The sequence below is a fragment of the Typopeltis vanoorti genome, chromosome 8, assembly GCF_054136105.1.
Source record: "Typopeltis vanoorti isolate ZY-2024b chromosome 8, IOZ_Tvanoo_1.0, whole genome shotgun sequence".
NCBI classification, from domain to species: Eukaryota; Metazoa; Arthropoda; class Arachnida; order Uropygi; family Thelyphonidae; genus Typopeltis; species Typopeltis vanoorti.
Window position 1 is genome coordinate 142,617,290 of NC_143556.1, and position 17,887 is coordinate 142,635,176.

A 17,887-nucleotide genomic window follows, 5' to 3' on the forward strand; every position below is an offset into this window, starting at 1 on the left:
TGGAGTGTATATGAAGTTCCTTGTAACTTGGTCTACTATGGGCAAACATGAAGATCAGTTAACATCTGTCTGGAAGAACATAAAAAAATACATTCTCTACTATTATTATGGTAAGTCAGGACTGGCAGTCATGCTTTGGACATCCCTTCACACAGGATTAGATGGAAGAAAACGAATGTGCTAATTAGAAGTCATTACAGATCTGAAAGATTATTTTTTGAGTCTGCCATGGCTTGAACAATTCTCCTAATCTGAACAAACATGATTGCATTAATTTGCCAAAATTTTGGGAGAGTGTTATCTTAAGAGCAATCCCAAATAGCTGTATGTTTTTTTTTTTTTAACAACATTAGAGGGTGCCAAAATAGGACTTCAGATCTTTTGTCCATTACAATTGTATTGTTCCACTTTCTCACTGTCGCATACACAAGGTGTGTTGTGCTCTGATGATGCTGCTGATTTGAAATTCAGCAAAATATAAGCAGTTAATAAAATATCTTTTGAAAAAATGGTTTGGTGTTGTTAATACCATTAAAAATTAGTCACGAAGGGCTAGATGGAGTTATGACAAAAGCATTATCACTTAGTTTTGAAGACAATAGACACTGTCTTCAAAACTAAGGTTTTGAAGACAGTGTCTAATGTGTGTGTGCTACTGTGGATAGTATAGCTGTCTCCAAGATTATCCAAGATTTTGGGAGAAAATGTTGCTCTTGCAGCAACATGCATGGTTTGGTGCAGGAAAAATATTGAGATCTAAAATGTTCATCATCATCAATTTCCTGATATGGTCCCTCAAGGGATTTTTGGGCTACTAAGACAGCACTATATGATTAAGATATCTAATTTTTATGCATACTTTGATAACAGAGTGAGTTATCCATGTAAAAATATTTATGCCTTTATTTAAGTACTATTAAACTTTTTTTTAGGAGAAGGGGGGGGGGATGAATATGGATTAACAGAGATAAAAATCAAATAAATATCACAACCAGGTGTCAACACATGGATCTGCAAGTTACTTTTTTTTTCAAATGTAATGATCATCTCATTATTTTGAATATGTATGTCAGTTTTTTTTTTTTTTGTATACACCTAAAACTCTTTTTATGTGATAGATACATTCCTAAAAATTACGCATAAATAGAAATCGCGTAAAAAGAACTACTGACTCCATAGAAAAAGTGAAGATTAGTTCCAAAACTGAAATATAAGCAAAATAATAATAATAAAAAAACATTAAATTCATTAGGATCATAAGATTTTTATTTACATTTCATGAAGAACACCATACATAAAACGAATTTTAATAACTTTAAAAAAAACATATTCATTTCAGTTGTTTTCTAAGGATTCTATAAAAAAATTATGTTATTCGCTATCAGTTTCTGACAATAAACGCGAAAGTTTTTGTTTTCGTGAGACTGTAATATCACTAGAACTACTAGATATGGTATTATCGTCATTGACTTCCGCCTCAACTTGTGTAATTCTTCTTGTCATGTCTTGAACAAAAGTACCACTGGTTGTTTCAGTAGTTTTATGTATGAACTCAGTTATTAATCACTGTGTTGATGCTTTAGATAAGTCGCAATATAATTCTCTATATGAAGACATTAACAACTTAAGCTCACGTGAAAACTTCCCAGCACGTTATTTGGATCATGTCAGGCAAAATAATTGCCTAAATTACTGGGTATTTTAAGACCTTCTTTAATTATATCAGCAGTAAAAGTAGGATTATCTTGATCATTATCATTAACTTTTTCGCTTTTAGGAGTCTCAGAAACAATCTCCACTATTTCATCTTTGCTAAGAGGTTTATCAATTAACAATTCTTCGATATCTGCCGACGTAAGATCATCAAATCCTTTTCCGCCAATTTCACATGCCAAACTTATTGTATTGGGGAATTCTGCAGTATGATTGAAGGGAACAGGAATATTCTCTTTAACACATGCAGGCCAAATAGCTTTCCAACATGCCTTCATAGTTTCTGGTCTCAATTCAGATAACGATAATCAAACCTGATCAATACAATCCATAATTGAAAATGTTTTTCACACATCCATAACTGACAGTGTTTCATTATCATTTAGCTTGTTCAAAACGTACTGAAATGTTCATCTGACATAATATGTTTTAAAAGTCGAAATTATAACCTGATCTAGAGGTTGTAGCAATGATGTGGTATTGGGCGGCAGAAACAAAAATTGCACATTTTGGTGTTCTATGGCAGGATGACTGAGTGCATTATCAAGAATCAAAAGCACTTTAAATTCGAGATCCTTGTCATTCAAATAGTTTGTCTAACTTCTGACACAAAATGTTTGTGGAACCACTCAGTGAAAATATCAATGGTCACCCAAGCTTTTTTGTTGGCCATCCAATGAACTGGCAATTTTTGAAAATCTATGCCTTTCATTGGCCGTGGTCTTAAAGATTGATTTATGAGCAGTGGTTTTAACATCCCATATCCTAAAGCGTTGAAACAAAATAAGAGTGTTATGCGATCCTTTGCTGCTTTGAACCCACCAACAGTGTTTTACATATTTGATACTTAAGTTCTGTTTGGCATTTTTTTTTTTAGAAAAGGCCGGTTTCATCCATATTCCAAACTTGTTTATGAATGTAACCTTCATCTTCAATTATTTTAGCAAGTTTTTGTGGAAATGCTTTACCAGCTGTTTCATCAGCAGAAGCCATTTCACCTTTAATTTTTATATTATGAAGAGCATGTCTTTTAATAAATTTAGCCAGCCTACCATTGCTGCATGAAATTCATAATTTTTTCTTGATTGAGATGAAGTATCTGGCTACAGTTTTTTAATCTGTTCATAAAATCTCAATGCTGATTGCTTGATGGAATTTCCGTCAACTGGCATTCTTTTTGTACATTATCTTCTATCCACATCACTAAAGCTTTTTCGGCTTTTTCTAGAACAACATCTCTTGTGTATGATGATAATTTCGCACTCGATTTTGTACCAGAACATACAGCTCTTCTAATAGCCTCTTCATTTTTCTTTATAGATCTGGCAGTTGATTCAAGGACTCCAAAATGCTTATCTATAGCTGTCTCACCTTCCCCAGTTTGAAGACGATCTAAAATTTGAATTTTTATATCCAAGGGAATGGCTTTCTTTTTTTTTAAATCTTCGGTTAATGAAATGAAAGTTTGAAAATTACATACAGCTTACCATTTATTATTTCTTGGCAAAATTATTAATTTTATAATGCAATTTTTATTTTGATTTCACTTAAAAAATGCAAATGCAAAAAATGCAGTAACTGTGTTGTCTACTCAAACACCAAATGCAAACTGCTAAGAACTGCTTTTTTATGCGCATTCAGTTATGTAATTTGGGGAATTCCCAATAAATGAAATTCGTAAGAATTTAGAATTTTCTTAATTAAAATGAGAATGCAATTCTACAAAATTCTCAGAATTTTCTAGAATTTAGAATTTTCTTAATTGAAACGAGAATGCAATTCCACAAAATTCTCAGAAGTTTCTTGAATTATGGATTTTTTTCTAACTTAGGCTTTAGGTTGGTCACGTAAAAGTGAATAAAAATCATGTAAAAAAAAATTTTTTTTTGATATCCCAATTCGCGTAACTCTGAATTTGCGTAAAAAAAATTTGCATAAAAAGAGGTTTAGGTGTATATTAATTGTGTATGATATTATTATTATCCAAAGACCCCCATGGAGTCAAAGACTCATCTAGGAGGTCCTTTTGTCATACACACAGCTCATAATACCATGCATTAAACACAATCAAATTCTCTGCAGACACCACACACTCAGGCAAGGCATTCTAATCATTCACAATTCTGCATGCAAAAAACCTGCCTCTCACATCCTCCTCATACAGCTTCCAGGGATGTCCTGTGGTTCTCCCCTGATCTCCCACCACTTGCTGTAAAACCTCTCCAATATTGATCCCATAACAAACCTTTACTAACTTGTAGGTCTCTATCATATCACTCCTCTACCTCCAATCCACAAGCCCAGCGATTCATAACCTGGGTGGTAGAGCCCCCACCCCCCTCGGGGCACTGTGAACGCTGATGGGTGGTAAGCATTATACTACTGCTAATATAATAAAAGCAAAAATTCTGCATTTAATCTAGCATCCCTATTTATATTTGTATATCTGGCAATACTGTTCAAATTTATTCACTACTCATTTTTTAGAATTTTTACGGTGAAAGTTAGGTAATTGGGCTAATTTTCTACATTGAAAATCATTAATTTGGGCTATTATAATGAATGAAAAAGAAGAAAGTGTCAGAGTGAATATTTAAATCATGGAGTTATTCCGTCTATAAATAATGAGCAGTTACCAATGTGCGTAATATTGAAAAATTTAAGAATTTAAGAACAAAGCATCTAAATAAAGCAAAAAAGGATGTGGAGTTATTGATTCGATTTTAACGGTATAGATGCGAACACAGATTGATAAGAAAATAACTATTTATTGACTTAATTTTGCTGGTATTCTATCCAGCATCTTCAAAGGACATAAACAAAGTTTGTTATAGTAGCGAGACAACCACAATCCAATGTAACAGTGGGACTAGCATTAGCAATTGAAGGATGCAACACAAAGATTAATGTCCTAATTAGGTACCATTTAAGTTGAAAAAAAAAAAAAAATGAGAGAGAAAGCAGGCGTTAATTTGATCTTAGGATGACTGTCTCCGAAATCTTTGATAGATTTATATAGCCATACTTGTTGAAGTTTGGAGTATGTTTCAAGGCTTCTGTTGATTCCAGGAACAACCTCTCTGACTTATAAAAGCTTCTGTGCAGCACTTTTGTTTTTTTTTTCAATTGATCCTGTGTGCGGGGGTATTCAAAGCATGGTCTGCTAGACCCGACTTGCCATAGTGAAAGTGCCGGATGTATTTTTTGTGTTCACTGAGGCAGATCTCCACAGTTCTTCCTGTCTGTCCATAGTAGGCTCGATGACATGAACAGGACACTTCATAGACTCCTGAATGTGATAAAGGAGGGAATCTGTTCATAGGTGAATGGATGAGCGTTGCCAATTTCATATAAGATTTAAATACAGTTTAAACACCATATTTATAGCTTATGTGAATTACATGGAATCTTATATAGAATTTTCTTTGCGACTCAATGAGACAACTTTCCGTGACAACAAAGCTTTGTTAATGACCTCTGTGCATTATGTAAATACTAATGAAGAAATTATTGAAGTGATTCTATTTGCTGAGCAACTGAAAACTGATATAAATGGTTCTACAATTTTTAAGGTTGTTAAAGACTTTTTTAATACTAAAAACATTCCTCTCATAAATATTATTGTGTGCGCAACTGATGGAGCACCAGCTATGAAGCTATAATTGGTCGTCACTTTGGATTTATAGCACATTTAAAATAAGCAGTTCCAATATCTTTACAATCCACTGCATTCTTCATACACAGCACTTAGCTACAAAACATCTTAGCTACTGACTACATAAGACTTTGGATCATGCTATTACAGCAGTGAATAAAATAAAAGACCAGTCATTGAATACCAGTACTTTTCTGGAACTTTCCCATGAAAATGAAGAAGAATTTGGGCAATTTTTGCTTCACACTGAAGTTAGGTGGTTCTCAAATGGAAACTATCTGTAATGCTTTAATTATCACTATGACACTGTTCTGGAATTTCTTAAATCACGTGATGAGAACATGTGTAATGTTCTAAATAAAGGAAAAGGTTGACGTTGCTAATCTTTCCGATATTTTCACCATATTAAATGAAGTTAACATCAAATTGAAGGGAAGCAACATGAACCTTATTAAAGCAATGGAATTGTAAATGCTTTTATCACCATATTAACACTCTACAAGCAGAGCATAATAAATGATGATTTAATATTGGATACAGATTTGGATTGTTATTGTTCCCATCTTTTGACACTGAAAGAAGACGTCATGATCAGATTCAAAGACATTGATTAGCTTAAAATACTCGATTGGGTTATAAATCCATTTCTTTCTGATGCCACTTCTGTTCATCCAAATTTGTGTGAAGAATTTATTGACTTAAAAAAAATGATTTTGAAGCTCAATTAAAATTTCAACAGCAGGGATATGAAAGATTTTGGCCAAACATGCAATGCAAGAATCCTCAGCTTTGGCAAGAAATAAAATTACTCCTCATTGATTTTCCTTCATCACACTTGGCTGAGAAAGGATTCAGTGTCGTGCTGCAATTGTTAGCTAAGCAGCAAAATAGACTGCAAATTAGTGAAAGATGAGACTTGAGACTTTGTTTGTTGAACATCGAACCTGATATTGAAAAATTAGCAGGATCTCACCAGGCTCAGGGTAGCCATTAATGACTGGCTCATTAAATACAGTAAGTTTATATCTTTTTAGAGTAAAAATTAATTTCTATTAAAGTCATTGATTTTTAATTAACTACCATTCAAAAAAAAATTCATCTTATTGATTCATTAAACTAGTGTAAAATTGGGAAGGGGGTGCCAGGCCATACAAAAGGTTGAAAGGGGTGTCAGGCAAAAAACGGTTAAGAACCACTGCACTAGACTCTGTAAATTGCATCTTCTAAACCTTTCCTCATATTCAACACTCCAGAGATCAGAAACTACCTTAGTAAGTTGTCTCTGGACCCTTTTCAACATCTCTTCATCCCTTTTGAAAACCACTTTACTAAATCTGTGCACAGAAGGCCATGAGTGGCCTAATCAAAGCCTTATACAATGAAACAACAATTTCCTTACTTCTACAAGTCAGTGTCCTCTGCATCATTCCCAGAATTCTTTGTGTTGTCCTCATAATTCTGGCAATGTGTCCCTAAATTTCAGATCCTTATTCACTATCACTCCAAGTTCTCTTATTTCCTCCAATTCCAACAATATATCCCCACCAAGTATAAATTTTACATCCCATTCTTGTTTCCCAAATTTTAAAACCTTACATTTTGCAACATTGCAAAATTTAAGGTTTTAAACTTGCATCCCCATTTCTGTGGCTATTAACTCAAATTATTCAAGTCTTCTTGTAAGGCTACAGCATCTTCTCTACTCTTCATTGTTCGTCCCAACTTTGCATCATCTGCAAACAACTGAATATTCCCATCCAAATCTTTGCCAATATCATTAATATATAAGTTAAACAGCAATGGCCCAAACACAGACCACTGAGGCACACACCACTACTAATTTTCCTTTTCCTGGATATCTCTTCCCCATACACAACTTGTTGATACCTATCAGATAGCTAGTCTCTAATCCAATGCACCAATCTAATATCCAACCCCATTCATTCTAGTTTGACTAACTTATCATGCAGTAATCTATCAAAAGCCTTTGCAAATCTAAGTATACTACTGTGTATCCCTCTCCTCTGTCCAAGCAAGTTGTCATCTTATTGTAATAAGTAAGGAGATTACTGACCTCCCTTTAACAAATCCATGCTGTCCATCAAAGATAATTCCATTGTTGTCAACCCACTTCTGGATCCTAGTTTTCACCAGCTTCTCCAACAACTTAACCACAACACCTGACACACAAACAGGTCTATAATTTGATGCCTGAGTTCTATCACCTCCCTTATGAAGTTGCACAATCTTGCCCTCCTTCCACTCCTTTGGAACTCGACCCAGTGCAAGACTCATATTAAAAAATATGTCAAGGCAGATGTCAACTCCCTGGCATATTCCTTCAGAATACGTGGTGATATATTATGAAGTTCCACAGCTTTATTAACATCAAGTTTTCTCAATTCGCCATACATTTCTTGCTCACTTATTGTCAGTCTCTTTTCCCCATCATCAACTGTTCTCAATCTCTCCATGATGTCACATTCACAAGAATGAAAGATATGAACTGCTCATTAAATATCTCCACAATACATTTCACAGCAGTTGTCCTTATACCATTTTCTCCAATCAATGTTATCGTTCTATAAGAATTCTTATTTTTGTTGGCTACATATCGAAACAACTCCCTAGGATTCTTTTTTGCTTCATTAGCTACTGCTGCTCCTACTTCACTTTTGCTACCCTTATCAACCAAATCACCCTTCATGCCTGGTCTTTGTAATCCTCATGGAATTAGTTATTACCACTTCTTTTATGCAGCCTCTATAATGCCTTTTTTTCTCTGTATCGCATGCTTAATCTCTTCATTCGTCCATTTCCACCTACCTTTTTTAACCTTCTGTATATAACGATATACAACTATATATACAAATCCAGATTGCAGAACTTCTTGCAATGAAGCATATAGACAATTAAGTTAATAATAAATGTGAATTAATCTTAAAAAAACCAAAGAATGCATGCGATCTTCATGCTACTTCTCAATCTGCACATTATGCTACACAAAAATTTGAACTGTTAGAACTTTGGGAAATATAGTACCTCTTCTCCATTTTTTAAAAAAAATATATTAAAAAACTGCATCTTGAAGATATTAGCAATAATTGTTATTAAATCATAAACTCCATAGGAAAAAAAATTACCCTCATTTTCATTTATTAGCATATTCAGTAATAATTTAAAATTGCTGGCGCACTTTCATACAATTTTTTTCTTTTCCTACTTAAATGCAATATATATTTTAGGTCACTTAAGTAAGAATAAAATGATACCTCTATGCCTATAACACTGTAATTTTGAAAGAGGTTCTGCATGTTGGGATATCTTTTGCCATCTAGTATTTGTAAAACTCGCTTAGGTTCAATAATGACATCATTCTCCAACAACTGAAAGCAAGAACTTGTGCTGTAAAATAAAATATATTACACACATGTGAGAATTTACATAAAACATTGAAGATCTTATATCTTGAATGAATTTCTGTGTAAGAAATTGATTTTCAGTAAGAATGAAACAAAATGCATCAAGTTATTTCAATAGAATTAATTGGCAAAGAAAAACACTTATTATAAATGAAGATAACTAAGTGCATACTACACCTGTATTGGTGCCCTTTTTCCCATCAAATTTGTGATGTTACAAATCCTACATTTGGTCATCTGAAACAGATATACATTATAGCTGACTTCATCCTTTTAGCAGACTTGAAAGAAGATAAGGAAATAGGAGAGAAGACATAAAAGCATTGTTGGATGAGAAAAAAAAAAACCAAAGAGTCAAAACCAGTTGCCATGGTGTGACATGATGAGCCAAGACAGAGAACTGTAGTTAATGATTCCAGAATTATACTGTGCAGGAGAGATGTAAAGTGTACCAAAGTAGTATGGAGTGTTTTTGATGGTAGAAAGGATCTAACTTTGCACAATTGATTACACTTATATGGATGTTGTTAGGTGAGTTTAGATGAAACCGTTGCTAAATGAAGGAATAAATATAAGTAGAGAAACTAGTTATGACAGCTGGCTGTATGAGAACTTGGATATATGCATTAAGTTCAAAGGCAGAAAGAAAAGGTAATTTTAAAGAAATAAACTTCAAAATGGTAGGAGCTTTCCCAGTCTAACAGTTTTGTTAGACTGGGAAAGCAATGACTGCAGCAGTAGGATAAGGAATTCGGTTAATGAATCAACTGACTGTGAATCAACTGGCTGAAATGTGTGAGGAGAGGGGAGTACAATTTGTTAATGTGTGGAATGAGTTTGAAGGACGAAGTGAAATGTATGGGAGCAATGGACTGCATTTGAGTGGTTATGGTGTGAGTCGCTTGGAGAGACTGCTACTGGAAGGTAGAGAAGTGAGTACAGAGAATGAATCAGGTCAAGTGGGAAGTGATGTGGAAGAGCAGGAGAGACTGAAGAGGTGGTTATGAATGAGGAAGTGAGTGGAATGAGTATGGAAAATGAGAGAATGGGCATGTAAGATGAACAGGGAAACGAGGTGGCTCAGGCTGGACAGGGGTACACAGCATGAGAAAGGTAGATGCTCCAAGAGGATGTGAGAGCATGTGTACACAGGAAAGGAATCGGATGAACTGGGATCAAGAGGAAACAGTCGGATTTGAAGAGGGTTCTAAAATGAATAAGCAGAAAGGGAAACGGCCCCCAGTTGAGTATGGAGAGAGAGATCACATCGAATGAGTGGTATCAGTGAACTAGCTGTAGATCCAGGAATGAGCTGTTGTGGTTGAATACAAATGCTAAAGTGTAAGAAACAAGATAGATGAAATGGTTGTACTAATTGAGTCTGTTCACCCAAAAATTGTTGTGACACATGGTTAGATGAGTTAGATGAGGAAGACGACATCCTGAGAGGAATAGAGATGGAGAGGTATGATGTGTTTCGTGAGGACAGAAGGGGTAAAAAGGGAGAGGGAGTGCTATTGATGATAGAGAAAGAGTTACGCCCATATGAGTAGAGATGCAAAAGAGGGAAATGGTGCCAGTGGTTTTGAGGCAGTGTAGTGCAGTGTGAGATAGCGGTGAATGGAATGAAATACTTGGTTGGATGTTGTCATAGACCAGGTAATGTGGATGGTGGTGACTACGAAATGTATAATCAAATTAGCCAAGAAAATAAGAAAAGGGTTATCATAATGGGTAATTTTAATTATGGCAATATAGACTGGAATGATGAGATAGCAACTGGAAGTAAAGAAAATGAGTTTCTTGAGTTTTTGAGGGATAACTACCTCAGAAAGTAAGTAACTTAGGGCACGTGAGGATTGAGGGTCTTGGATTTGGTCACCTCATCAGAGAATGTAATTATGAGGTGTCAAATCACCCACAATTAGTAAGAGTGATCATGAGGTGATTACCTGAGTGGTTGCCAGCAGTGTATATGTGGAACTACAAAGGGGGGGGGTGATAATCTTGGAGAGACTGCTACTGGAAGGTTGAGAAGTGAGTACAGAGAATGAATCAGAGTAAGTGGGAAGTGATGTGGAAGAGCAGGAGAGTATGACAGGTTTGACTGAAGAGGTAGTTATGAATGAAAACGTGAGTGGCATAAGTATGGAAAGTGAGAGAATGGGTGTGTAAGATGAACAGGGAAATGAGGTGGCTCAGGCTGGACGGGGTACACAGCGTGAGAAAGGTGGATGCTCCAGGGGATGTGAGAGCATATGTAGACAGGAAAGGAATGGGATGACTTGGGATCAAGAGGAAACAGTTGGAATTGAAGAGGGTTCTAAAATGAATATGCAGAAAGGAAAATGGCCCCAGTTGAGCATGGAGAGATCACATCAAATGAGTGTTATCAGTGGAACTAGCTGTAGATCCAGGAATGAGCTGTTGTGTTTATATACAAATGCTAGAAGTATAAGAAACAAGGCAGATAAAATGGTTCCACTAATTGAGTCTGTTCACTCAAAAATTGTTGGAATAAGTGAATGTTTAGATGAGGACGACATCCTGACAGGAATAGAGATGAAAGGATATGATGTGTTTCGTGAGGATAGAAGGGGTAAAAAAGGAGGGGGAGTGCTGTTGATGATAGAGAAAGAGTTATGTCCATACAAAGTAGAGATGCAAGAGGGAAATAGTGCCAATAGTTTTGAGGCAGTATGGTGTGAGATAGAGGTGAATGGAATGAAATATATGGTTAGATGTTGTGATAGACCAGGAAATGTATAATCAAATTATATGGCAATATAGACTGGAATGATGAGATAGCAACTAGAAGTAAAGAAAATGAGTTTCTTGAAATTTTGAGGGATAACTATCTCAGACAGTATGTAACAGAGGGCAAATGAGGATTGAGGGTCTTGGATTTGGTCATCTCATCAGAGGATGTAATTATAAATGAAGTGTCAAATCAGCCACTAATTAGTGAGAGTGACCATGAGGTGATTACATGGGTGGTTGTCAGCAGTTTGAGGACCTCTGTAAGAAAAGGGTATATGTGGAAATACAAGGAGGATGATTATGAAGAATTCAGGAGACAGCTTGCAGGTGTAGCATGGAATGAGGAGTTAGCTGGAAAAGTGATCAATGCAGCTTGGGGGATTTTCGAAAACTATCTAGTAGATGCAATGTCTAAATGTATTCCAAGGGCAAGAAGGTTAAATAAGGTAGGTGTGAGATGGATGAATAAAGAGACTAAGCATGCGAATACAGAGAAAAAAGGGCATTATGGAGGCAGCATAAGAGAAGTGGAAATAACCAATTCCATGAGGTTTACAAAGACCAGGGAAGGTGGGTTACTTGGTTGGTGAGGGTAGCTAAAGAGAGGTATGAACAGCAGTTAGCTAATGAAGCCAAAAAGAATCCTAAGGAGTTCTTTCGATATGTAGCCAGCAAAAGAAAGAATGATTATGGAAGGATGACACTGATTGGAGAAAATGGTATAAAGACAGCTGTTGCAGAATGTGTGGTGGAGATACTTAATGCGCAGTTCATAAAGATCTTTTACTCTTGTGAATGTAACTTCATGGAGAGATTGAGAAGTTGATGATGGGGAAGAGAGACTTGACTATAAGTGAGCAAGTGGTGTATGGGGAGTTGAGCAAACTAGATGTAAATAAGCCTGTGGGACTTGATAATATATCACCATGTATTCTGAAGGAATGTGCCAGGGAGCTGACGCTGGCCTTAGCATATTTTTTTAATATGAGTCTGGGTCAAGTTCCTAAGGAGTGAAAGGAGGGCAAGATTGTGCTACTTCATAAAGGAGGTGATAGAATTCAGGCATCAAACTATAGGCCTATCTGTGTGTCAGGTGTTGTGGTTAAGTTGTTGGAGAAGTTTGTGAGAACTAGGATCCAGAATTGGGTTGACAACAATGGTATTATCTTTGATGGACAGCATGTATTTGTTAAAGGGAGGTCATGTTTTAGTAATCTACTTACTTGTTACAATAAGGTGACCGCTTCCATGGACGGAGGAGAAGGGTACACAGTAATATACTTAGATTTCACACAGGATTTTGATAGATTACCGCATGATAAGTTGATAGCCATACTAGAGCAGATGGGGTTGGATATTAGATTGGTGCAATGGATTGGAGACTGGCTATCTGATAGGTATCAACAAGTTGTGTATAAGGGAGCAATACCCCAGAAGAGGAAAGTCAGGGGTCTGTTTTAGGGTCATTGCTGTTTAACTTGTATATTGGTGAGGATTTTGATGGAGATATTCAGTTGTTTTCAGATGCAAAGTGTCCCAACTTTGCATCATCTATGCATGTGTAGAGAGGATGTTATAGCCTTACAAGAAGACTTGAATAAATTGAGTGAATGGGCACAGAAATGGGAATGTGAGTTTAAAACCTTGCATTTTGCAATGTTTCAAAATTTGGGAAACAAGAATGGGATGTAGAATTTATGCTTGGTGTGGATATGTTGTTGGATATGGAGGAAATAAGAGATCTTGGTGTGATAGTGAATAAGGATCTGAAATTTAGGGGACACAAAGCCAAAATTGTGAAGACAAAACAAAGGCTTCTGGCAATGATGCGGAAGACACCGACTTGAAGAATTAGGGAGATTCCTGATCCATTGTATCAGGCTTTGATTAGTCCACACATGGACTATCGTGTGCAGATTTAGTCATGTGGTTTTCAGAAGGATTAAGAGATGTTGGAAAGGGTCCAGAGGCGACTGACTAAGGTAGTTTTTAACCTCTGGAATGTCGAGTATGAGGAAAGATTGAGAAGATGGAACTTGCAGAGTCTGGTGGACAGGAGGAAGAAGGGCGATATGGTGGATACCTACAAGTTAGTAAGGGGTTGTTATATCATCAATGCTGGAGAGGTTCTACAGAAAATAGTGGGAGATCAGGGATGAACCAGAGGTCATCCCTGGAAACTGTATAAATATGGTGAGTAGGGAAGTGAGAAGCAGGTTTTTTCATGCAGAGTTGTGAATGATTGAATGCCTTGCTTGTCTGAGAGTGCAGTGTCAGCAGAGAATTTGAATGTGTTTAAAGCACGGTATGATGAACTGTGTTTATGATAAAAGGACCTCTTAGATGAGTCTTTGACTCCATGGGGTCTTGGGTAATAATAATAATAAAAACTCAGGCTTACTATTTGAACAGTCAGCTTTTAAGAGTTACCTGAATACACACCAGTCTGTTAGTTGGTTATTGCATATTTTCAATAATAACCAAAGTGTCACAGTTAAAGGCAAAGAATTTTTACCACTGGCAAATGATATGGGATCCAAAATTATTGGTATTAGCAAAGATCTGGATAACAAAAGATAATGCAATTATCTTTTGTTATTCAGCATAAAATGTGACATTTAGTATATTCAGGAAAGAAAAGTAGGATAGAAAAAAGTGGAGGGAGTATTGTGATGATGATGGTAATGGTATGGATAACAAGAGCAATTCAGGCTGTTTCCAACCAATCCAACCATGTGATTTGTCAAAACAAATCACATGGTTGGATTGAATGCTGCAACGAACCAAAGACTTTTTTCTCACTTCAAAGAAAAAAATTTGAGAGCTTTATATTTTCTCCAGTGATCTCTTACTTAATCATATTGGTTATTGCGTCTATATTCATAAATGTTCACCCCCGGCCAGATAGCCATGAGTCATCCTCTTTCTTCAACCCTTGCAAAGTATTTCATGGAGCGATATGAACAAAGGCTATTATTTAAGCAACATCTCTACAAGTGTTGCTTGTGGTATAGATACATGGATGACATTTTTGTAGTTTGGCTAGTTCCCTTTTAGAAATCCAAGATTTTGTTAGAGATCACCATTGTATTCAGTTCATACTCTTGATGTAGATCCAGAATGAAGTAGGAAAATATCATTGTATTGGCTTTATAGACATCATACTTCTGCATCAGCCAAATAATAACTTGCATTTCTTTCTGTTTTAGAAAGAAAACCTACACTGGACTTTATATTCATGCTCTTACACATCACCATCCTTGTCAAAAATATAGTACCATAAGAATTTTGTACATTGCTCTCTCTTTAAGCTCTATCAAAACACTGCTATCAGAAGAAATAAATTATGTTTAGATTAGGATGTTTGCTCAAAATTTCACCAAACATCCTAATCTCAACAATAATGATGGCATAAAATTCTAAGAATATGGATGAGACACATCCACATCATATACAAGAAGGGATGAAAAGTTCTAATAAACACCTAGAACAAAAATGATATTACAGTAACTGATATAACAGCAAGAAAGAAAAAGAATAAATTATTAAAATTTAATGAAACATGGGGGTTAAAGGGTTTTAAGATATGCTCTTTCTTGTGGTAATATCAGTTCCTTTAATAACTAATATTTAAGGAAATTGACAGCGTATACTGGAAATATAGATTAAATAAACTTTAATATACACTTTCCGATATTTCGGCGAACGTTACGTTGCCATCTTCTTGGGAACTTACTAAAAGGACACGTGCACACAAGTACTAATACAACAAATGAGACTGAGGCTAGGACACTAGCGTTTTCCTAAAGTCCTGATGGTGCCCCCTGGCGGGCTATATTGGTAGTTCTTGGCCTTTGGGCTGAAGTTCTTTTGATAAAAGTTTCCCAAATTTGGGGCAGTTTCATGCATCCAAATTTGTTGAGGTTTGGCAAGTTCCTAAGGGCCGAGGCTGATTCCATGAATAGTCTTTCATACTTGAACTTGCTGCGGTGTATTACTGTGGCTTTCTTCCATCTTATTCTGTGGCGAGTATCCAGAGCGTGGTCTGCAAGCCCAGAGTGGCTGTACTGGTGAAATCGGATGTAATCCTTGTGTTCTGAGATTCTGATATTTGCTGTCCTGCCTGTTTGGCCAAAGTAGGACAGTTACAGCTGCAAGGGACCTGGTATACACCAGGTAGGTCTAGGGGAAGTGGTTGGTCTTTGGTGGAGCGGATAAGGGATGCCAGTTTTCTATGTGGTCTGTAACAAGTGGTCAAGTCATGTTTTTTTAAGATTTTATTGATTTTTTCTGAGGTGCCTCTGATGTAGGGAATAGTGATGGATTTAGAGTAATCTTTTTTGTGAAGGGGAGGGGGTGGTGGGTTGTGGATAACTGGGTTAAGTATTTTTTGGATTTTTTGGAGGGGGTAGCCGTTGGCTGAGAAAGTGTCACGGATGTGATTTAGTTCTGTGGTTAGGGCTTGATCATTAGAACAGATTATTTTTGCCCTGTTGAATAATGTTTTAATAACTCCATATTGTTGTGAGGGGGGGGGTGGGATTGTTGGTGAATGTATCTGCCTGTATGGGTGGGTTTTCTATAAACTGAGAAAACCAAGGTTCCATCAGGTTGGCGGGTGACTAGTGTGTCTAGGAAGGGGAGGTTATTGTTTTCCTCTTTTTCCAGGGTGAATTTGATTCTAGGGTGTTGGTTGTTCAAGTGTGTTAGGAAGGAGAGGAGTGAATCCGGGCCATGTGGCCAGATAGCGAAAACATCATCAACATAGCGAAGCCATATGGTAGGTTTTTGTGGGGCTGAGTTTAATGCTTTCTCTTCAAACATCTCCATGAAAAAATTTGCCAAGGGTGGGGAAAGTGGTGAACCCATGGCTGTCCCCTCTATCTGTTTGTAGAATTTTTCCTGCCAAACGAAATAGCCTGAGTTCATTGTAAACTGAAATAGGGCTGAGATATCGGGAGGAAATTTAGCTTGGATTAGCTCTAAGGTTTCTTTGAGAGGGACATTCGTGAATAGGGAGGAGACATCAAAACTGACCATTATGTCATTGTGTTGGAGTGTAAGGTTTTCTATACAGGCTTTGAAGTGGGCTGAGTTTTTTATGTGTGATGGTGTATTGCCAGTATAGTGTGAGAGTGCTTTGGCTAAATGCTTGGCTAGTTTGTAAGTGGGGGAATCAATGCCATCCACTATGGGACGTAATGGCACATTTTCTTTGTGTATTTTTGGGAGCCCATATATGCGGGGGGGGGGGGGGGGTCTAGAGTTATAGGGTTTTAGTCTGTTGGTAATCTCCACAGGCCAAGAAGTGACCTTCTTAAGGAGCCTATGGAGTTTTCTAATTTGTGAGCTGGTGGGATTGTAATCAATGGGGAGGTAAGTGGAGCGATCTAATAATAAAGCCTTGAGCTTACCTGTGTAGTCTTTAAGATTGAGTACCACAGTGGCGTTCCCCTTATCCGCTTTGGTGATCACTATTTTTTTGTTTCTCTTCAATTCTTGTATTGCCTTGTATTCACTAATGGATATGTTGGATTTTGGAGGTTTTGCTTTATTGAGAACACAGGCTACATCCAATCTAATGTCGTTGGCGATGTGGGTTGGAAGTTGGCGAATCCCACGTTCAATTTGAATCATTAATTCCTCGGCCGGTAATTTCCTAGGAGCAATGGCGAAGTTGTGACTACGTGACAGAGCGTGGATTGCTTCTGGCTTTAAGGTAGCTGACGATAGGTTAACAACAGTGTTGGTTTGTAGTTTGGACGCCGAGTTCTTTGTTAATTTATCAAACTTGTTGATATGTCGGCTTCCTACTCTTTCAAATTCTTTTTTAGCTGCCGTACACGAGACGTCATGTAGGACCGACCAAAGCTCGTGATTCAGCGTATGTGAAAGCTCGTTTTCCAGCGTTGTTAAAGCGCTGTTTATATCGGCTAGGGAACCGCGTGTAGCGGTAATTTGCTCCCGAAGTAATGCCTGGCTAGCGCGGTTGTAAATACGGAGAGCTTTCTGTGAGATGAAGCGGTGTTTGAATTTAACACAGTTCGGGATGACATGACATGACTAATCCAAGCTAAATTTCCTCCCGATATCTCAGCCCTATTTCAGTTTACAATGAACTCAGGCTATTTCGTTTGGCAGAAAAAATTCTACAGACAGACAGAGGGGAGAGCCATGGGTTCACCACTTTCCCCACCCTTGGCAAATTTTTTCATGGAGATGTTTGAAGAGAAAGCCTTAAACTCAGCCCCACAAAAACCTACCATATGGCTTCGCTATGTTGATGATGTTTTCGCTATCTGGCCACATGGCCCGGATTCACTCCTCTCCTTCCTAA

At 36.9% G+C, this 17,887-nt stretch overlaps 1 protein-coding gene across 1 annotated transcript in view; it reads right to left on the reverse strand.

The window, feature by feature from the left end:
• Cad74A (cadherin 74A) overlaps positions 1 to 17,887 on the reverse strand; it is an 850,889-nt gene that overhangs the window by 102,404 nt on the left and 730,598 nt on the right. The window contains exon 35 of the mRNA XM_090396473.1: positions 8,641 to 8,773. Within this exon, the coding sequence (XP_090252599.1) occupies positions 8,641 to 8,773 (133 nt within the window). The remainder of the gene's footprint in view (positions 1 to 8,640; positions 8,774 to 17,887) is intronic.